Source organism: Petaurus breviceps, unplaced genomic scaffold (genome assembly GCF_028583685.1).
Source record: "Petaurus breviceps papuanus isolate PSGF00001 unplaced genomic scaffold, PetGlider_PUasm1.0 90849, whole genome shotgun sequence".
Classification (NCBI taxonomy): domain Eukaryota; kingdom Metazoa; phylum Chordata; class Mammalia; order Diprotodontia; family Petauridae; genus Petaurus; species Petaurus breviceps.
In genome coordinates this window covers 16,511,246-16,533,546 of record NW_027187361.1, presented here as the reverse complement: position 1 = coordinate 16,533,546, position 22,301 = coordinate 16,511,246, and the positions used below count along the sequence as shown (strand labels likewise).

Sequence of the window (22,301 nt, the reverse complement as noted above, 5' to 3'; positions counted from 1 at the left end):
GGGCCTCGAGAGCCACGTCTGGAAAATTTTTTTGGAGGTGGTCCGGGACAACCCCGCGCCAATATCTCCAGGCCAATCTAAACTGGCTTCCGATTATTGGCTGGAGCGTGTCAGGTGACCCGCGCTCGGTCTTCTCCGATTGGCCGGGAGGGCAGTTGCTGGCGCGGCCGAGTCGGAGTGGAAGTGGGGGTGGGGTGGGCTAGGAGAGTGCTGGGGGCCTGGGCCCCCGGGGCTTCGAGTGCAGACGGAACCCTCCAGGCGGCCTTCGGAGCGGGAGCGCGAGCTCTGGAGAGCCCGCTGGGCGCCGGGCCCCGCGGGTCGGGGCGAGGTAGGGGGTGGGGAGAGCGCCTCCGCGCCTCCCATCGGTTTGATCGGCCCGCCCGAGCTTTGCCCCTTCCCGGCCCTTCTGGCCTCCCACCCCAGCCCAATCCCGGGGCCCCCGGCACCTTCCGGCCGCTGCGGAGGGAGGCCCCGGCCCTGGAGCGCTCCCACGCCGTCGGTGCCCGCCCGCGTTCGGGGGGTGGGGAAGCGGCCGCCTGCCTCCCTTGTGAGAGAAAGCGGAGCCAGACTGCGCCCGGCGCTGCCCGAGGACCCGCGAGCCTTTGGCGCACAAACACGCCTCCTCTCCCCCAAAGTTGAGTGTCCTCCCGCTCGGCGGGCCCAGCGCCGCCCCCCTCCCGTGCCGTGCAACGTGTTAAGTGATTCCGAGCGATAGGGTAGTCTGGGGGTGTGGGGGCTCCGGGGGCTCTTCGGCCTGCGCTGATTCTCCCGAGTGCTTCTTCCTCCCCGGCCCCGCCCCCGCCCCCTCCCCCAGCCTTTCTTCGGCGGCTCCTCCGGCTTCCCCGCGGGGCTCCCCTGGAGCAGCACTTCTTGGAGGACCTCGGCCTGTCGATAACCCTGCTGCTGATGGGATACTTCGGAAATGATAGCTGAGCCCAGCCCAGCCCCCGACACCGGCCCAAAGTAAGGCGGGACGTCCCGAACCGGCCAAGCTTTAATGGCTCTCAGTTCCCGGGCCGGGCCCCCTGGGGAGCCCCTGCCCAGGCCCGCGGCTTGCAGAGGGCTTGTTTTGTTGAGCAGGTGCTGCTAGCCCTCAGCATTTCACTTCTCTGTCTGACCGATTTAAAAATGATTAAACAAACTGCTCTCTCAGGACGGCTGCTGTCCTATTTCTTCAGAAAGCCTTCCTCCTAATTCTTTTAAGGGGTTTTCTTAAACCACTTGTTAAACATGCTAGCAGGATGTGCAGGAATGATGTCTTATTTGGGCCAAGAGCTAATCTTTGGCAGGATTATATGTGCTTAAATATAGAGCTTCGAGGAGCCTTAAAAAAGTCATTTTTTTTCCAACTTCATTTTATCAATGAGGAGACCAGATCACAAAAGTTAAGTGACTTTGTCAAGGTCATACAGGTGAGAGGAGGAGCCAAGATTCAGATTCAGGTTCCCTTACTCTAAATTTACTTCCATGTCTGCTGTACCACATATGAGTATAAAGTAAAAGGTTACTTTTGGAAGGAAAAAAGGCTCAGAATAATTTTTATGTGCCTCACTTGGCCACTGGCTCCTTTTTGTTTTTATATGGAGAGTTCTAAAAACCTAATATTTAATGTTTTAAAGAACATTTCCATTAATAGTAATAATACTATTAGTAGCTATTAATTTTATTGCTGGTATTTATAGTGTCTTTCCGATTGCCAAAGATACAGAAATTGCTTCATTTGAACCTAAAACAACCTACTAATGTGGTTAACGTGTTTTCTAATTCTTTAAGTGGTGCCTCTGCATTTAACGTCTTTCCTATTTTAAGATAAGAGATAGGGTGGAAGGTGAGGACAGTCCGTGAAAAAAAGTGTGCCAAAGTTGTGACTTTGGTGAACATTTATTAATCACCTAGTAAGTGCTGGGCTCTGGGGATATAAAGACAAAAATGAAAACAGTCCCTACCCTTTAGGATCTTACATTTTAAATATATATAGTGAAGTATATAATGTAAGTATATAGTAATTTTTCTGGTGGGGAATCAGGAATACTTTTGACCAAGAAGCTGAGCCTTAAAGGAAGCTAGGGACTTAAGGAGGTAGGAAGGAGGCACAAGAGCCTTCTAGATGTGGAGGATAGCCTGTGCAAAGGTGGGACATGCAGTGTTTTTTTATGTGTGAGGAGAAGAAAGTTAAATCATTTTGACTATACAGTACATGTTAAACTAGTTTGGAAAGATAGGTTGGAGTCAGTGAAAGGTTTTAAATGCTAGACAGAAGTTTGCTTTTTATCCTTGAGACAATAGCCTTTTGATTTGGTCAGACTGATTCTTTAAAAATATTAATTTAACAGCTGTTTGGTGGATGGAAATATACTGAGAATAGGAATCAAGGGGAGGTCTGAACTAGGGTAATTGGGGGATGAGTAGATTGAAGGAGACAGAGGCAAGAAAAGTTGAGGACGAAGAGTTGGCTGCATAATGGATGTGTGTGTGTGTGTGTGGGGGGGGTGAATTGGAATAAAGAGTCAAAGATGACTCTGTTAACTGAGATTACTGGAAGAATGGTGGCATTCCCAACAGAAGTAGGCAAGTTGGTAGGAGAGGTGGTTTAGAAAGAAGGATCATCAATGAGTACTGTTACTGACTTGTCAAGTTTGAGAGGCCTAAAGGAAATGACCAGCCAGAAGTTGGTGATGAGAACTGGAGCTCATTCCCAGCTATGTTTCGTGTTACATTGTTGCTGTATTTGGGGGCTGGATTTCAGGGTTGTGTTTTTGTTTTTAATTTTTCTAAGCAATTGGTAGAGTATAATAGTATGCAGATTCTTAAAGAGAACTAAAGGTATGTAAAGCTTTTCAAGCCTTTGGTTATCATAATGACTTATAGTTAGTTGGAAATAAGCTGTGTTAATTTTGACTAAATCGTATGATTGGTTTTGACTTAAACATATAAACATTCACAAAAGGAAAACTCTATAATCTAACTCTAGCCTATTTTATCAATCTTAAATCATGCTGTTCCTAGTCACTTACCCTGTTTTCTAGTCATATTAAACTTATGTTCCCCAAACTGGTCTTATACTTTCCTGTATTTACCTTTGCTATACTGTTCCCAGTGATCGGAATGCAATTCCCTCCAATTTTTCCTGTTGAAATCCTCCCTATTCTTCAGGGACAGACATACATGCTGTCCACTACTACATTGTCTTTCATGATTTTCTTTGTTTATACTTGGTGCCCCTCAATCCCCAAGGGAAAAAAAGTACTCTCCCTCAGAACTCTGGTCTTTTTTTTAAACCTCTTTATGCATATTTCTCACTTTACTTTGTATTTATTTATATATGTATGTCTTATTTCTCTAACTAGATTTAAATTTATTTGTGTGCAAGGACTATCTTAACTCATCTTCATGTCCACTTTTGTGACTAAGAGAGTGAACAAATCATTCCTGTCATGGATGCCCAATAAATCTTTGTTGAACAAATAAAGTTACCTCACTCAAAGTACAGTATATCTGAATCTGTGTCATCATTACCTGTGTTTTAGTGTGTTTTTGCTGTAACTGTAGTAATTTTGAGCAAGTACTGAAAAGCGTTTTACTTAGATATTCTTGAAACAGGTAATACTTAGGTAGACATCAGCCCATGGGCCTTTGTTTAAATACAGCTATTTATAAAGCACTGTATGGGCAACTTTTCAGTACCCAATGGACAAAACAGAACTCAACTCTTGACTGTAGAAATGCTTTGTTAAAAACTAAACCAAAACCGAAATAGAAACAAGCACATGTTGTTTTGCTATATTTCTTTGTTTTCAGTTTGGAGATTGGTGCTGCATTTCCTCAAGAATACGAGACACTTAACACTTACTAGCTGTGTGACCTTGGGCAAGTCACTTAACTCCAATTGTCCTGCCTTCCCCCTCCAAAAAAAGGCAAATAAATAAATAAAAACAAACAAACAAACAAAAAACCCAAACCAAACAACTTTAAAATAACCCATAACACAGACCTCAAAGGACAAACTATAATAGACATAGAACATATAGTATCATAGAATGCTTGAGTTGGAAGGGAACCCAGAGATTATCCATTCTAACCCTTTATTTTACATATGAGAATATGGAATCTAAGGTTTAACAACTTGTTAAAAGTTAGCTATCTTCCCATGGTGGAAATAGGACTATAGTACTTAAGTAAGAGTTTTTCTATTATATTGTAACTTTGTCTACGATCTAAAAGTAATAATTTCATCTTATAAATAAAATTATAAAAGTATTATAGACTAGTGTTTTTTTTTTTAATGCCAGTGAATATGCTTTTTAGGGGTTAGTAACCCATCTTACTGTTGTGTTTTTATATCCCTCTAGCCACTTAGTACCATCCAAAAAATGTACTGTCCAAAAAGTGCTCTATGAAATATGTACATCAGTACTTTGATGCATTCTTTAAGAATTAAAAATTTGTTTTTGAGAATTTTGTAAAATTCTTCGAGTTAGAATTATTCCAAATTATGTTTGAGAATGGCTGCCTTAAATATTACCTGGAAATTTCATTAGTTTATATTCAAGCACGGCTTTATATGACATCTTTTCACTATATATTCTTTTTCTTATACCATAGAGATAACGATGGCCAAGAGGCAACTGCACCAGCATCTGCTGTACAGAATGGTGGCTGTGTGAAAACCCCTAGCAACTTGACACCAGTAAGTTCTTGTGACTGGATGAGGGCACATGGGTACATGTGTGTTTATATAAATATTTATATGTCTGTACACAATCCTATTTATTTGTGTAGATGTATAGACAGAATACATCTACACAAATAAATAGGATTTAATCAATATAAAATAAATAAAACTGATCTATTTGTGTGAGTGCCTTCATTTTTTAATTCACATGTATCATATTTATATGACGTAATTATTTGTGTGCTTATATTCCATATTCTATTCTAGATCTTTCCTGGACAGACCATTCCTTATTCAACCTTCTGTTGCTTAAAGGGCCTAGCATGTAGGGTAGGAACCTCTCAGGATTCATTACATTTAAAAAAATTCATTTTTAATGAACAATATTATTTTTAGGGTGGTTGCATTAGCTAGATCATAGTCGGGCCCCTCTTTTTTTTCTTTAGATGTAACATAATGCCATCTTTTCCTTTTGAGTATTGTCCTATTTTTAATGATTCCTCATTGGTTGCTGTAGATAGGATGAACTTAAATCTCTTATCAGTGTCACATTTTGCTTTAAAAAAAGTGTATCCTAATTATTTGATTAAAATCTTTTCACAGACTGAAAGGGGTATAGATTTCATTTGCACAGATTGCACTATAAATTTTAAAGTAGCGAATTATTCATTGACTAAACATTTACTAGTTATCTGTAATATTCAGTGCATTGTCTTGATTGCCATCCTTCAAGTCACATTGTGAAAAAAAAGTGTGTTATTGCTGGAGAAATGAATCTATATTTTGATAACTTGAACAAAGCATTTGTTGGTGAGTAATTGAATCTTTTAGACAGATTTAAGAGTAGTTAGATGGTGCAATGGATAGAGCCCTGGCCCTGGAGTCAGGAAAACTCAACTTCTTGAGTTCAAATGTCAGACACGGCTGAAAGGACTGAACAACAAGACAGATTGAATTTTAACTTTCATTGGCTAGAGTTGGCTTTCCTTCATCTTTCTTAATATCCTCTGAAGTAGCCTCTGAGGAAACCCTTAAAATTGGTCCCCAATATAGTTGATGGTTCATTGTGGCCCATGTATATAATATCTCTTCTAAAACTTAATAATAATTCCTGCCCCTTGAAAAGTTTTATGAAAGGTTTGCAAAGAATTTTTATATATTCTTGTTTGGCAAATAAGTTCCGATTATGTGCAAGGGATGCAAAACACTTCACATACGAAATAACTTCTGCCTGCAGAGAGCATATGAATAAGCAAAGACAAACTCATTTAAGGAGGAAGAGAACATTGACAACTGGGGATCACAAAAGAACTTAAGGTGATATGTGAGCTGAGACTTAAAGAAGTTTAGGAATTCTGAGAGGTAAAGGTGAAACAAGTGAAAACTAGAAAGCCTCAGAGAAAGCAATTTCTAAAAATTTATTAAGTGCTTACTATGTGCCTGGCATTGTATTAATCACTAGAGATACAAAGGCAAAAACAGTCCCTACCCTCAAGGGGCTTACTTTCTAGAAGGAGAGACAAACATGGCGATAACTAAGTACACAGAAGATATATATGGAGGAGATAGAAGATAATTTCAGAGGGGGATAGCTTTAGTAACTAAGGGCCTCCTGAACATATGGGAGTTGAACTGAGTATTGAAAGAAGTTAGGGAAACTGAATGAAGTAGGTAAGAAGGGAGAGTGTTCTAGGCCTGGGGATAGATAGTATAGGGGCAAAGGAGAAAGGAGATGGAGTGTGAGGAATGGCAAGCAGTCCAGTGTAGCGGAATCATAGAGCAGACTAAAATATGAGAACACTTGAAAAGAATGCAGGGGCCGGCTTTTGAAGAGCTTTTAAATATCAAGCAAGACCTTGTATTCAATCCTTGAGGTGCCCTGGTGAGAGGAGGTGATGTGCTTTTTAGGAAAATCACTTGAGAAGGTTGGATTGGAGTGGGGAGAGAGAGAGAGAACGATGAACGAGAAAGTTGTTGCAATCGTCCCCGGGTGAGAGGTGATGAGAGCTTTATACTACGGTGGTGGCAGTGTAAGTAGAAAGAATAAAGCTTACATGAGAGGTGTGGTGAAAGTAGAAACAAGATTTTAAAGCAGATGGGTTTTGTTGGGTACAAGAGTAGTTAAGGATAAGTGTGGGTGATTGGGAGGATTGTGGCATCCCTGACAGTAACAGGAAAGTTTGAGTCAAGGTGGGATTTGAGGGGAAAGACAATGAGGTCTGTTTTCAACATGTTGAATTTGAGATGTTCAAAAGGCAAGGGGTATTGTAGTAATATAGCTCAGGAGGGAGACTAGGACTGGTTACATAGATTTGTGGATCATATGTTTTAAGATGATATTTGAAACTACAGTAAGTGATTAGATCAACAAATGAGATAGTATAGAGGGAGTATAGAAGAGGAGCCAGGACAAAGTATAGTCATTGGGTTTGACGTCTCTGAGGAAGTGATGCATAGAAGAAATGATCTGATCAATAAGAGGAGAGCCAGTGTAGGTCCATGTCACAAAAATCTAGAGAGGAAATGATATTCATGAGATGAGTGTTTATTAAGTGCTTATGATGGTTGAAGTCCTGTGCTAAGTGCTGGGAACATAAAGGCACAAAAAGCCCCTGCCTTCAAGGAGCTTATACTCTAACGAGGGAAGCATACATATAAGCAGCTGTATACATTCCCAACATATAGAGGACACATTGGAGGTTATTTTAGAGGGATTGCATTAGTGTTAAGTGGGACTGGGCAAGGCTTTTTGCAGAAGGTAGTATTTCAGCAGAAGCTTGGAGGAAGCCAGGGAAACCAGAAGATAAGAACGTGGAAGGAGAGATTCCAGGCATGGGGGCAGCAGGTCAAAAAAGAATCCTGGGTTGAAATGTTATGTATGAGGAACAGCAAGAAGACCAGTGTCACTGGATCACAGAGTAAGTGAAGGAAATAAATTGTGAGAATGTTGGAAGCGTAGGAAGGGTCTAGGCCATAAAAGGCTTTAAAGTCCAAACAGTGAATTTTATATTGATATTGCTATATGGAGATAATGGGGAGCCCTTGGAGCATACTGAATGGAGGGGAGAAGGTGCTGTGGCGTTGTTTGACACCTTGATTGGGGACAGGCTGGAAGCAGGCTGTGATCAGTTACGTCAGATGCTGCTGTGTCAGAGGAGTTGTGAAGGGTGAAGACTGAGAAAAGACTATTTGATTGGGGAATTCACATTGCTGAGAGAAGTTTCATTTGAATTGATGAGGTCATTTAAATTAAATTTAAATTAAAACCTAATATAAATAAGGTTAAGAAGAGAATGAGGTGAGAAAATGGATGCACCTATTGTAGATGGTTTTCTCAAAAAGTAGTTGAAGAGGGGCAAAGACAGTATGATTGTTAGCTTGGATGGTTGGATTGAGTAAGGATTTTTTAAGAATGGGAGAGACAAGGGTGTATTTGTAGGCAGCTGGGAAGGTCAGAGGATATGGAATGTGAAATTTGGGTAACAGCAAATAGGCCAGTTTGGCTAGAACATAAGAGTGTGTGATGAGAAACATGAAATAAATCTAGAAAGGGGCGGGGCCCAGATTTTGAAGGGCTTGAAATGCCATACTGAAGATTTTTTGCTTTATCCTAGAAATAATAGGAAGCTCCTAAAGATTTTTGAACATGGAAGTCAATTTAGCAACTTTGTAGAGAATGAATTGGAGAGGGACGAGACTACCAGCAGGGAAAACAATTAGGGAATTATTAAATCAATTCATCAGAAAGTATTACGCATTTACTAAGTGCCAGACATGTTGCTAGATGCTGGGGATGTGAAGACAAAGAGTGAAACAGTCTTCATTTGCAGTGAGCTTACATTCTAGTGGAGAAGACAAGTAAATATAAAATATATAAATATAAAGCTAATAAATACAAAAATGTACAAAGTAGTTTGGGAGGGAGGGCGCTAGCATTTTGTGGGTCAGGAAAAGCTTCTTTCAGAAGATGGTGCTTGAGCTGTATCTTCATGGAAGAGAGAAACTCATAGATGGAGGGGAGGAAGGAGTGAATTTAAGGCACCGGGGATGGTCAGTGCAAAGTCGTAGAGATGAGAAGTATGTGAGCAGATAAAAGGTCGATTTGACTAGATTGAGAGAATGTCCAAGAGAGAAGAACCAGGAAGCCGCCGTACTTGGTTGAGTAGGGGGTCACATGGTCATATATATGCTTAAAGAAAATTAATTTGGCAGCAGTGTGTAGGATGGACTAGAGTGGGGAGAGACTTGAACCAGAAAAACCTAAAAGTCTTCTGACTTATTAAAATAATCTAGTCAAGGGGTGACATGGGCCTGGATTAATGTGGTAGCTGTGTGAGTGGGGAAAAGGAGTGGAATGTGAGAGATGTTGAGAAAATGTAAGTAGCAAGATTTGGCAGCTGATAGGATACATAGGGTGAGGGAGAATAAGGAGCCCAGTGTTCAGTAATGCCGAGATTGTAAATCTCCAGGCCACCAGGAGACTGGTAGCATATTTGACAGAAATAGGTAACTTTGGATGAAGGGAGGATTTTTGGGGAAAGAGTAATGATTTAGGTTTTAGATAAGTCGAGTTTAAGATATGTCTGGGATATCCAGTTTGAAATGTCCAGTATGCAACTAGAATATTGTAATAGTCTGAGTGAAAGGTCATGAGGGCCTGAACTAGGAGAGGGGCTCTCTGAGTGGAGAGAAGGGGCAGATGGAAGAGATAGAGAGGAGAACTGATTGGATGCGGAAGATAAGAGAAAGATCATGAATGATTCTAAGGCTGGAAACTTAGGATGACTGTATCCTAAACAGAAAGAAAAATTTGGAGGAGTGTTGGCCTATTTGAGTATGTGGAGTTCGAGGTGCCCATTTTATTTACAGTTGGAAATGTAGGACTGGGATACAGGAGAGATGAGAACGAGATAAATAGATTGGGGAGTCTTTTTGGAGCCTGGGAACTGATGACTCCCTGAGAGTACAAAGGGAGAAGAGGTTTAGGACCAAGCCTTGGGCTAACAGTGTTCTGTAGGCTGGATATGGATGACGATTCTGGCAGAAGAAACTGAGGAGTGGTTAGATGGGTAGGAAGAGAGTGTCATAGAGGCTGAGGGAGGAAAGAGTATGCATGGGGCAAAAAAGGGTAGTTATCAGCACGAAAAGCTAGGAGAGGTCACAGTGAGGACTGGGAAATGCTCATTAGACTTAGAAGTTGATCATTATTATTCTGGGAGACAGCACTTGTCATTAAATAGTGGTATTGGAAGTCAGATTATGAATGATCCACATGAGAAAATAGAGCCATTGCCTTTAGAATCTCTACATTAGGTCCTAGTTTCATTGTAAAGGGAGAAGAGATTATAGGATGTTAGCTTGAGGGAGTGACATTGTCAGGTGAAGGTTTTTAAGGATGGAGATCTGGGCATGTTTATAGGTAGCAAGGAAGGAACCAGTGGACATTAAAAGCTTGAAAGGAAGAGAGAAGGACTAATTGAAGAATTAAGTTTCAGAGACAGATCATAGGAAATGGGATCCAAGGCACAGGTAGAGACAGTGGTTTTGGGACAGAGAGTGGAGCAAAAAAGGAAAAAAAAAAACGTTTTGTATGTTATCTCAACTTATGTGACTAAATTTTGTCAGTAATACATATTAAGTTGTTTGCCTAGAATATCTTAAAGTTTAATGTAATTTTTTAAAAAATTATCTGAAAATTTATTTAAATTTAAAGAACACTGAACAAAATATTTTTATTACTTACTGATTTTTCTCACACTATATATGCAGGTTTTTAAATTGGTAAGGACATGAGATGAAATATTTGTCTGTCATTAATGCCACAGAAAATCAGACATGTATCATAGTGGAAGGTATTTGCTTAAAAAGTCTAAAGGTAAAGCCAAGTTAATTGGTAGATTTTTTTTTTTAATGTTTTGAAGAGGCAAAAATGTCTGTTATTAAAGCATGGTTTTAAAGAATAATTGGCATTTAAAGCTGGATAGGATCTTAGAGATAGATCATCTAGCCTATTCTTTCACTTTACAAATGAGGAAACTGAGACACCAAAGAGGTACCTATCTCCTGTACCTGGAAAGAAAATACTTATGGAAGTAATAATATGATGTGTCAAATTGAATGGGTCACACAGCTAGCATATGGAGTAGATTTGGAATAAGAGACTGTGTTTAAGAGATACATTTTGAATATATTTTCTAGTCTAATACTTCCTGAGTGGCATTTGAAAATCTCTTTAATGGGAAAATAAATAATTTACATTTTTAAAGTTGACAGCATGTGATTTTGTGAATTTAGCAACTGACTGAGGGAGATTTTCCTTGAATTGTTAACTCCTGCTGAAGTGGCCATAGATTCTCTTAATTCTTAGGGGCAGCTCTAGTACAAGGTGGCCTGCCAATAGGAACACTATGATTGCCCACTGAAAGGTGAAATTAGCCTGAGAAGTGGGAATGAAAAAACACTTTTAGTTCAATGTTGGGGACTTTTGCTTCTGATGTACTGATGACAAAAGGAATACAGACCAAATTCTGTATAAACAAATTTATTACAGTAAAACCCTTGATAGAATTTAGTCACATTTAAGCATTTGTCAAGCATCTGCTATGTTAGGTATTGTGTTAGGTTCCAGACAAAGACAAAAACAGAATAGTTTCTGCTTATATTATATGTTAGATACAAAAATGAGGAACCTACATTTGCTGAGTTACCTTGGGCAAGTCATTTCCTCTCTTTGGGTTTTGTAGATGAGTTTTACAAAATGAAAGAGATCGAGTAGATAATTTTAAAAGTATCTTCTAGCTCAAAATCTTGAAAAAAATTTTGAACCAATTGATTACCTCTTATTTAAGCATATTCATCATAACCAAATAACAAACTCCAAGGAAATTTCATAACCGTTATTTATTTATTTATTTATAAATTTATTTATTTTTAGTTTTCAACATGCATTTCCACAAGATTTTGAGTTACAAATTTTCTCCCCATCTCTCCCTTACCCCCACCCCAAGATATCGAGCCTATTGAATGCCCCTCCCCCCAATCTGTTCTCTCATATCTCTCCTGTCCCCCCTAACTTTCCAGTGGGGCAAAATGAATTCGTATACCCCAGTGCCTGTATATCTTATTTCCCTGTTGCATGTAAAAAACAATTTTTTTTAACATTTGATTTTAAAACTTTCATTTACAGATTCTTTCCCTTCTTCCTTCCTCCTTCACCCACCCCCACTGGGAAGGCAAGTAATTCAATATAAGTTGTACATGTATAGTTATGCAAAACATTTCCATAGCAGTTATATTGTGAAAGACTCTATTTCCCTCCATCCTGTCCTGCCTCCACTTATTCTGTTTTCTCTTTTGACCCTGTCCCTTTCCAGAAGTGTTTGCTTCTAACTACCCTCTCCCCCAATCTGCTCTCCCTTCTGTTATCTCCCCTCTTATGCCCTTCCCCCCTACTTTCCTGTAGGGTAAGATATCCAATTGAATGTATATGTTATTCCCTCCTTAAGCCAATTTCAATGAGTGTAAGGTTGACCTATTCCCTTTCACCTGTCTGTTCTTCCCCTCCATTGTAACAGTTTTCTCTTGCTTCTTTTATATGAGATAATTTACCTTAATCTATCTCTCTATTTCTCCTTCTCCCAATATTTTCCTCTTTTTACCTTTAATTTTATTTTTTAGATATCATTCCTTCATATTCAACTCATCCTGTGCCCTCTGTCTACGTATACATATACACACACTCACATATAGGTTTATACACACATATATCCTTCTATACATACACATATATACATGTATGTATACGTATATATACACATACATATTCCCTTCAGCTAACCTCATACTGAGAAAAGTCTCATGAGTTACAATTATTGTTTTTCCACGTAGGAATGTAATAGTTCAACTTTAATAAGTTCCTTATGATTTGTTTTTCTCTTTATCTTCTCATGCTTCTCTTGCTTGTATTTGAAAGTCAGATTTTCCTTTCAACTTTAGTTTTTTCATCAAGAATGCTTGAAAATCCTCTGTTTCATTGAATGACCGTATTTCCCCCTGAAGCATTATACTGTTTTTCTGGGTAGGTGATTCTTGGTTTTAATTCTAGCTCCTTTGACCTCTGGAATATCATATTCCAAGCCCTTGGATCCCTTAATGTAGAAGCTGCTAGGTCTTGTATTATCCTGATTGTTTCCACAATAGTCAAATTGTTTCTTCCTGACTGCTTGTAATATTTTCTCCTTGACCTGGGAACTCTGGAATCTGGCTATAATATTCCTAAGAGTTTTCTTTTTGGGATCTTTTTCAAGAGGTGATTGGTGAATTCTTTCAATTTCAACTTTGCCCTCTGGTTCTAGAGTATCAGGGCATTTTTCCTTGAGAATTTCTTGAAGGATGATGTCTTGGCTCTTTTTTTGATCATGGCTTTCAGGTAGTCCAATAATTTTAAAATCATTTCTCCTGGATCTATTTTCCAGGTCAGTAATTTTTCCACTGAGATATTCCACATTGCTTTGTATTTTTTCATTTGTTTGGATCTGTCTTATAGTACTTTGATTTCTCACAAAGACATTAGCATCCATTTGCTTCAGTCTAATTTTGAAGGAGTTATTCTCTTCAATGAGTTTTTGAGATTATTTTTCTATCTGGCCAATTTGGCTTTTTAAGGCATTCTTCTCATTGGTTATTTGGGCCTCTTGCCATTTGAGTCAGTCTATTTTTTAAGGTGTTATTTTCTTCAGTCAGGCTGATGACTGTTTTTTTGTGATTTTCTTGCATCATTCTCATTTCTCTTCCTAATTTTTCCTCCACTTCTCTTACTTGATTTTCAGAATCCTTCTTGAGCTCCTCCATGGCCTGCAACCGGTTCATATTTTTCTGGGAAGTTTTTAATGCAGGAGTTTTGATTTTGTTGTCTCCCTCTGGTTCCATGTTTTGATCCTTTTTGTCCCCAAAAGATTCTGTGATCTGATAGTGCTTCCTCTGTTTGCTCATCTTGCCAGCCAATTACTTTTGAGCTCTTTGCCATGGTAGAACTCTGCTTCCAGAGTGGAGAGAGCTGTTTCCCAAATTTCTGGGGTTTTCAAAGTTGTTGTCAGAGCTATGAGAAGGGTGCCCTCTCTATAGACCCCACAAGCTCTGGCACACTGGCCACACACCCCAGGACCACCAGCCAAGTCTGTGACCCAGATCCAGGCAGGTCAAAGCAAGAGCGATTACCCTTTGAATGTGCTTGGTCCCGCTATGATCTGTAGGATAGGGGCTCTGGAGGCCCTGCTGCCATGCCCCCGCTACCTCTGCTGTTCCGGGGGCAGGGACTGGACCATGCTCTTCTGTCACCCAGCTCCAACAGAGTTCCCTACTGACCTTTTACTTTCTCTTTGGTGGTTATGGGTGGAGAAGTCTGGAAACCACCACAGCTGCTGGTGATTCACTCCTGAAGTCTGCTCCTGCTGGTCTGGGCTGCCAGGCTGGGCCTGCTGGGCTCACAGTCTGGTGCAGTAGACTCTTCCTGTCGGCCTGCCAGGCTGCTTGCAGTGGGAGATTTGTTTCTCCCTGTCACTTTGTGGGGTCTGTAGCTCTAAAATTTGTTTAGAGTCACATTTCACAGGTAGTGGAGGTGGTTGGAGCGGGAGCTCCAGCAAGTTCCTGCTTTTACTCCACCATCTTGGCTCTGCCCCTGAATTTCAGAATTTTTGTTAAAGATTTGACTTAGAATAACCTGTCTTTGTTTGTGCTTGGACAGAAGGTGCTTCTAGAAAAGAGGGCTAATGTTTCATTGACAAGCAGATTTATGATAATTCCTTTGGAAAACTTTGGTTTCAGAAAGGAAGAAGGAAGGTCCGAGAGCAGTACGAAAACATCAGAAAGAAAAACATTTCAAGGAAGAGGGCGAGTCAGCCAGAGAGCAGTGAAGATGAAGTTGAAGAAATGGTGGAAGCAGTCACTCTCTTTGAGGTGGTCAGCTTGGGGAAGAGAGCGATGCAGGTACATCCCTGCGTCCAGCTGCTGTTACCTGGATTCAGACTGATGCAGCGACGGTAGCTCTGTTTGTTGGTGTGACCTTCAGCTCTACCCAGCTAGACGCAGCTTTGGTTGTCTTTCATATATCTGCTCCCTACACTTTGGCTTTATACACGAGAAGGAGCCAATTCGTGCACTCCGCATCCCTTTTTTCCTTTTTGATATTAGGAAAATATCATATGGCACATAAATACATAATATGGTGTTTAATCATTTATTAGCTCAGTTTCATAGCGTGCATGGCCTAGCTTTGCATGTGTGTATTGAGAAAAGGAAACCAGTCATACAGAATACATTGTCCAGTATCATGCTTGTATAGCTCTTGCATAAAGGTTTTTTACAGTTGCTGTCATTCTTAATGTTGATTTTTCTGATCTGGAGGAAATTCGTTTAAAACTTGTTTGTGATATAGTTATGTAAATCCAGGTCTCATGAAAAGTAACTATATGATTTGACATGGTCTTTAAGGTGAGTGATCTTCTAGTACCATTATTTTGGAGGTATTCAATTGTTTTCTTTTCTAACCTTTCGTTGGTTGCTTGTTTCCTATCAGTCAGTGGTAGATGACTGGATTGAAGCCTATAAAGAAGACAGGGATTTGGCCCTTCTGGATCTCATCAATTTCTTTATTCAGTGTTCTGGCTGTCAAGGTAATTGTTTCCTTGTGGTGGATACACTTTCAGAATGTTTAGTTAGGTCTAAGCTGACTCTTGCATGCATTGCTGTTCCATAGGCATGATTCACATTGGCCTTAGTTTTTAGGAGTTGGGGCACATTGGGATTTTCCTGGATAGTTGGTTTATATAGGAGACTTGATTGCTGAGTGAAAAATTCCTTATAGTTCAAGTCATCCCTGTTGGTGTGCTTTTAAATTGGAAAAGTTTTGGACTTGGTAGAAAGGGAAAGGAATGTTTTATTTTTTGTAGAGAACACTTTGGAAATTGACTGTATGAATTTCCAGTTTCCACAGTGGTTTAGTGAAATGCCTAACTTAATGTCCGTTTTTCAGCCCAATCTGTTCTCAAATCCAGAAATGCTTCTAGCAAATACTTTATGTGATTTGTAATTGAGGATTCTTTGGGGCCATTTTGAAAATTGAAAATGGCTTAAAACGTGCCCCAGAGCTTTTAGGACCATAAGTTTAACCTTAGAGGAAATGTTCATTTAGTTCATCCCCCTTGATTTACACGGGAGGAAACTGAGATCTATAGGGTTAAATGATTAGCCTATGGTCACACTGCAATTGAATAGAGCTAGAGTTTCAGACCTAGGTCTTCTCTTATGAAATCCAGTCTTTCCACTGTGTCATACTGCTACAATATATGCATCTAATACTAATCTATTTGTTTATATTTGACTCCATCATTCTTAGACCTATTTTTCCATTCCATTATATCTAGGATTGGTGACTGCTGAGATGTACCAAAGTTTACATAGCTCTGACATTTTGAAAAAAATGATTGAGAAGTTTGATGAGGTAAGATTTAGTTCATATGCTGAACTTGAAATAACTTAGAATTTCAACTGTAACTAGATTTCCTCTGTAGTCCTATGTATATGGTTTTATTTTTTTATTTTTTAAGCAATTGGGGTTAAGTAACTTGCTCAAGGTTACACGGCCAGTTATTATTTCTGGCTGTGGTGCTGAGTATCTGAGCCCGGATTTGATCCAGGTCATCCCGACACTGGAGCCGATGCTCTTACTCGCTGAGCCACCTGGCCGCCCCTAAGCAATTGGGGTTAAGTAACTTGCTCAAGGTTACACGGCCAGGTGTTTCTGGGTGGGTGCTAAGTGTCTGAGCCCGGGATTCGATCTCCAGGTCTTCTCAACACTGGAGCCGGTGCTCTTACTCGCTGTGCTACCTGGCCGCCCCTGTATATGGTTTTATATAATTAAAAACATTATGAGAAGAGGTCCATAGGCTTCTCCAAACTGCCAAAGGGGACCTATGACTCAAAAGAGGTTAAGAACTCCTATATTAATCCATGTTCCTTCAAAAAAAAAAAAAGAAAGGAAAAAAGGATCATAGAAGAAAGGGGAAAGATTTTCTTTTTGTGTCCCTTTGCACATTATAGACATAGGTTACCTATTTAGACTAAGCTAATCATGACTTTAAATAAGTGGGATTGAAATATTAAAGTGGTTTTATTTACAAGCTTATAATCAAAGGCACCCGATTATATTCTTTCTTTTATTCTACCTTATTTGATAGAATATTTGATTCTTATTCTATCTTATTTGAGAGAATCCCATTAGATTTTTTTTTAACCATGGAGTGATTTATTCATTTAATAATCTCATTCTATGCTAGGCTCTGTAGGGAGCATTTATATATTTGTGGTCTTTGAGAACCATGTTGCATCAACATATACAGAAGATATTTTGGTAATGAGTCTTCTTACGTAGTTGAAGAAAGTTTAGTGGTAAAATCTGTTTGAAGCAGATGTGTGGCCATTGGACTTGGTACGCTCATTAGGAGTTATAGTTTCTTAGGGGCTGTGAGTATGCTTAGTATTTAATAATAAAAAACAGTCTCCCAAATTTAGAATGAATGAGGTCCTTGTCTTAGTTCAGGAGATTTCTTAAAATAATAAATTGGTAAAAGCAAAATCACTTCAGTCACAGTTGGAGAAACATCATTCCACTTTCTATAATTTCAGTTTTGTTGGTTGTGCTTTTATTTTATATGTATGTAATTCCATTTTTAGTGTAAATCCATATGTAAAATTCAATATGAAGGATTCAAATTAATCCTCCTAAAATGCAAATTAAAGTCTTTTTTCTATAATTACAGGAAACAGGGTTGCAGTATAAGAAAATTATGGCTCGCCCGTGGATCTTAACAGTGACGTGGCCAATGGAGTTGGTAAAACCTTTGCTTATTTCCCGTCTCTTCAGAGGTTGTGTGTTTGTCAGATTCTAGTATTTCAAGTATACATGAAATTAACGGAATTCACATTGTCCATTTGTGAATTGAATTAATGTTTTAATCATGCTATTTTTCTGTCTCTTTGTCAGTGTAAATTGTAACATTCTAGAGGTTGTGAAGTGTTCTCTTTGTGTGGCAGCTTACCCACTGCCACGCATATCGTGACACTTAAATATTTTTGTGATAACTGATTGTTAAGATTTTGAGGCATGTTTTTGTGTTGCTTTCCTAAAACTTTGCACAAACATTGTGGTAGGAGAAGTAATATTATTGTCATGTAGAGGTCGATAGTGTCCTAAACATACAGAAGAGACACACACACCTGTAGCCATCCAAGTCCTTATGAGGCTCAGAAGGTGTTGCAGCCTAGTAACAGTAGTCATATTGGGAGCAGCTAGCACTTAGGGCCTTCTGCACAAGGCACTGCCTTCGATCCTCCCCGTAGCCCTGTGACCTGCAGGTTCTGCTGGCATTGTCATCCTCACTTCATACATCAGGTCCCTGAGGTCCCTGGTCATTGTTAGAGGCAGCACTTGAGCCCAGTTGTTCCTTGACGTCAAGTTGAGCACTGTTTCCACTGTGCCATGCGGCCTCTTGTTGCTCAGCCTAGTTAAGTGACATCATTTTAAGGTGGGACGTCTTCACTGGGGTGGCCTATGGGAGCTGCTTCCAAACTGAATGATATTTGACCTATTCCACTAAGTAAAATAGCAAAGATAATGGAGTGGGAACCTGACCCAAAAGGTCAGTTAAGAGTTTAAGTTCCTGCTTCATATTGTAGAATCAGAAGTAATAAACTGGTAGAATTGATTCTTGTATTGACATTGCTGGGCACAATTATATGATAATTAATAGTTAATTTCTTATTTGTTATTGATTAGACAGAGTTTGACATCTTGGAAAATCATTTAACAAGGATTTTGTCCCCTCCCATGGGCAAATTGACCAGTTCAGGCCCTGTGCTGTGGGAGAATTAGAGTCCCATCTCTGAGGATTGACAATGATAACAGGTTTACTGGGACCAGATGAATGCTAACATTTGTAGTGTACATACCTAGTTTATTGGGCTGTTTGTGATATCACCAGCAGTCATATCTTCTAATAATCATTCTCTCAGAATTATCTGATACCTGAATCACGTATGACCATTTGTTATTAGACTTTTACTTAAATTTTGTTAGCTGTGCTGCTGTTGACTTTGAGTATTAAGTGGTCACTTCTTCATCACAATGAGGCAACTGTGTGGGATATTTTAACAAGGGAATTAAATGTGGATTAATCATGGTGAATTAGAGGTTAAAGTCTTTACCTTGTTGTTAATTGACTAGGCTTTCTTGTTCTGGAAGACAGTCTGACTGTCTTCAGCCCTAGACTCTGGGAACTAAATCATCTATTGTTTATAAGCCATCCTTAAAAGGTTATGGTAAAACCAAATTTCAAAATGGTGGAATGTATCATATTTTCTGATACTAACATTCTACTTTTTTCATATCAGTATTTCCAGCTGCCTTACCTTAGGCAACCATTTTATGATGGTTTAATAATTTATTTCACTAAATGTAGCATTTGTCAGTGGAAAAAAAAGCAGACCTATAGCTTTAACTTTTGAGTGAACTCTTGTCAAAAGTGGGAACTCACAGTCCTGTACATGAATATTTTCCTATAAGACAAAACTGACTGTGAGTGGCTTTATCATGTGCCTAAGTTTTTTTGGGCATGGGGGATGGGCCTATAATATATATATCTCAGAAGCTTTGACTGATTTTGAAAAATCAGAAAAATGAATGTAGGACTATGTAATTGACTGTCAGCATCTCACATTGCTATTAGTTACTTAAATTATAATAGATTTTATTCAGTTGGTCAATAGACATTTAGTCTGTGCTGCATCCTTTTCTATGTGGTATAGGAAAGAAAGGCAGTGGCTCCATGGCCTGAGATATGACAAAACATTATACTTTAGCTTTTTTTCTTTTCTGAATACAAATTTTTTGTTTTACAATTAGATTAGGGTAACTTTTCTGATAGAAACAAAATCTAAATGACTTGGTTTTAGCTTTATTTTATGCATTATTTCTTCATCTCAATTGAAATGCCTTTTCTCTCTCTTTCTTTTTCAAACACAGGAAGATGAAGGTTACCCACTTGTTAAGGCTGGACCCCACTGGAAAAAATTTAAGGCTAATTTCTGTGAATTTACAGCAGTGCTGATTCAACAGTGTCAGTACAGCATTCTCTACGATGGTTATCTGATGAACACAATCACTTCCCTTCTTTCAGGACTTACAGGCTCTGTAGTGAGAGCATTCAGGCATACCAGTACGTTTGCAGGTCAGTTTTTACCCATCTCTTCTAGCATTGCACTTGGGCTGTTATGGTGTTGTAGCCTTGGATGGAAGAATCTATTTGTGGTGTAGGACCAATATCTCTTTGACCCATTGGGTCATGGAATTGGTTTTAAAGTGAATATAATACCTTTTGAAACCTTTTTTCTTTTAGTAGATTCATTTTTTTTAAACATGGCTTCTTGTGTTTTCAAGCACTGTGGCAGATTTGTGGGAGATATAATGAGAAGTAATAAAATAAATGATACAATTCTTGACTTCAAAAAGTTTGTGATATAGTTGGGGAGAGAAGACTAATGCCTGAGAACTTAACACTGTAATGTAGGGTTTATGATCAAATGCCAAAAGAAAAATTGATTTAGTGTTAAGATGACAGAGATTATCATGGGTTGCAGTGATGAGGCAAGGGGGAAGAGGTGAGACTTGGAGCTAAGTTGAAAAAACATTCTAAACCGGAGAAATGGAGTGAGCAAAGGCATGCAGGTGGCAATTATCATTGCATGTTCAGAGGAGGTCCTTTGTACTTTTGTATTGTTTTCTTACGTGGGTTTGCTTCTTTCCTATGATTATACAAACATATGTGTCAATTGGTTCTGGTTATAAACTGTGCTTCCTATGGCCAAACTTGGGCAAAAGCAGCATTTGGACCCACCCCTGCCCTTCCTTACCTCCAACATTACTCCATAGCACGAACTCTTAAGTCAAAATGTTCTACTCGCTTCTAGCCTGAATATAGCTTTCTTGCCTCTGTGCCTTTGTTGATGCCATTTCCCACTAGAATGCCTTCACCCCTTTTCTGTCTGTGCCGATTCTGTTCATTCTTCAAGGCCCCTTCCATGAGGCCTTCCTTCGCCATCCTAGGCTATCATTGTAGGCTTCTCTGAATTACTGCCCTTATTGCCGATATTTCTTTCTGTAGCTCCTCATATTCTGTCTTATATTGTTATCTTTTTCATGTGTATATATCTTGTCTCCCCAAAAGCCTTTTTAAGTTCCTTGAAATAAGGGACTTCTTTTAAAAATTGTATTACTTTTTTTTTAGTCACCTTCATTTACTGAGATAGCCCTCTTCTCCCCTCCCATAGAACCATCCATTGTAACAAAGAATAAGAAAGACAAAATAGGCAAAAAAAACCCAGTTTGACAAAATTCACCAGCATGTTAACCAAATCTGATTTATGGAGGTTTTCACAACCAAAGTACCCCTATCTTGGCAAGGATAGAAGGAAGGTATATATATATCTCTTCTTTGGAGCCAAGTGGCAGGAACTTTTTCTTATACTTTTTCTTCCCTGAGATATCTTACCCAGTGCTACATAGACTTATTCAATAAGTACTTATTTTTTATTTATTAGAAAGAATGTGAGGGAAGATTATTTTTTTTTAATTGCTAACTAAATAAAGTGGTTTTTGGGAGCCTACAGCATTATCTCAGTTTGGAGCTATTTTGCTATGGATTCATTATCATAAAATTGAGAACTTAGTAATAAAAGTAAGGGGGGAAATGACAGTTTCTATTGTAATAGGACAAATTGGGGGAAAGTGCCATACTGTTTGATTAAAGGCTAGATCTGTGGTTGCTAGAGGAAACAGACTTAAGAAGTTCTATTGTTATCTGACCCCCCAAAGAGGGTTTTTTTTTCAGCTAGTGAATTGTTTTCCTGGCCCATCTTGCCTTTCATCTCAATCATTATAGAATTAATATTTATTATTCTTTCTCTGTGATTATATGAACCTTATCTAAGACCATTTGGTGAGCTAAGATGCTCCTACATATGCTTTGTTGTGGTAAAATGTTTATTTTTCTTTCTTAATACTTAAATGATAAATCATTTTCTTTCATAGTACTGAATATTTAATTTGTTAAAATAGTCTTATGCTTAAGTTGTTTATATTTTAATTATAACTTATCTTACAATGACTACTGTGATCAGCTCACTTTTGCCATGTCTCTTCTATTACCTTCTTTTTTGTTTCTTCATTTTATAGCCTTTTGATGCTTAGGAGATGAAGTTTTTATACTTAAAGCCATTTAATTCAGTGACATTTGTTTGTTTAAAAATCTCTTGCATTTCAGCACTGAAGCTGGTGACAGCACTTGTGAGTGTAATTCAGAATCTTGATGTCAGCATCCATAAAGCTCAGCAACTTTATGAAGTAGAGAAGAATAGGACCCCTGAGGGCGAAACTGGTCCTAGATTGGATGAGCTTGACAGAAAAAGGAAAGAGGTCTGATAGCTCTTACTGTGGGTTAAGTACTTGTGATGCACTTTGTGGTACAGTTACCTATTCCCCCCCTTCAGTTGTGGGCTTTTGTTTTCTTTTTCTTTTTTT

At 39.0% G+C, this 22,301-nt stretch overlaps 1 protein-coding gene across 7 annotated transcripts in view; it reads left to right on the top strand.

Moving 5' to 3' along the window:
* The first annotated feature begins 183 nt into the window (after window positions 1-183).
* Window positions 184-22,301, top strand: part of LOC138149702 (cohesin subunit SA-2-like) — a 124,024-nt gene continuing 101,906 nt past the window's right edge. For 3 of the 7 annotated variants that reach the window (XR_011165401.1, XM_069072907.1, XM_069072906.1), the window contains exons 1-9: window positions 190-328; window positions 815-963; window positions 4,603-4,687; window positions 14,495-14,656; window positions 15,246-15,342; window positions 16,093-16,169; window positions 17,488-17,559; window positions 19,749-19,953; window positions 22,045-22,196. Coding sequence is in view for 5 of the 7 variants with exons in the window: in XM_069072907.1 (XP_068929008.1) it covers window positions 923-963; window positions 4,603-4,687; window positions 14,495-14,656; window positions 15,246-15,342; window positions 16,093-16,169; window positions 17,488-17,559; window positions 19,749-19,953; window positions 22,045-22,196 (891 nt within the window). In the remaining 2 variants the exon portion in view is untranslated. Of the gene's footprint in view, window positions 329-814; window positions 964-4,602; window positions 4,688-14,494; window positions 14,657-15,245; window positions 15,343-16,092; window positions 16,170-17,487; window positions 17,560-19,748; window positions 19,954-22,044; window positions 22,197-22,301 lie in introns of all 7 variants that reach the window. The other 4 variants (XM_069072904.1, XM_069072903.1, XR_011165400.1 and 1 more) reach the window with 3 other exon arrangements.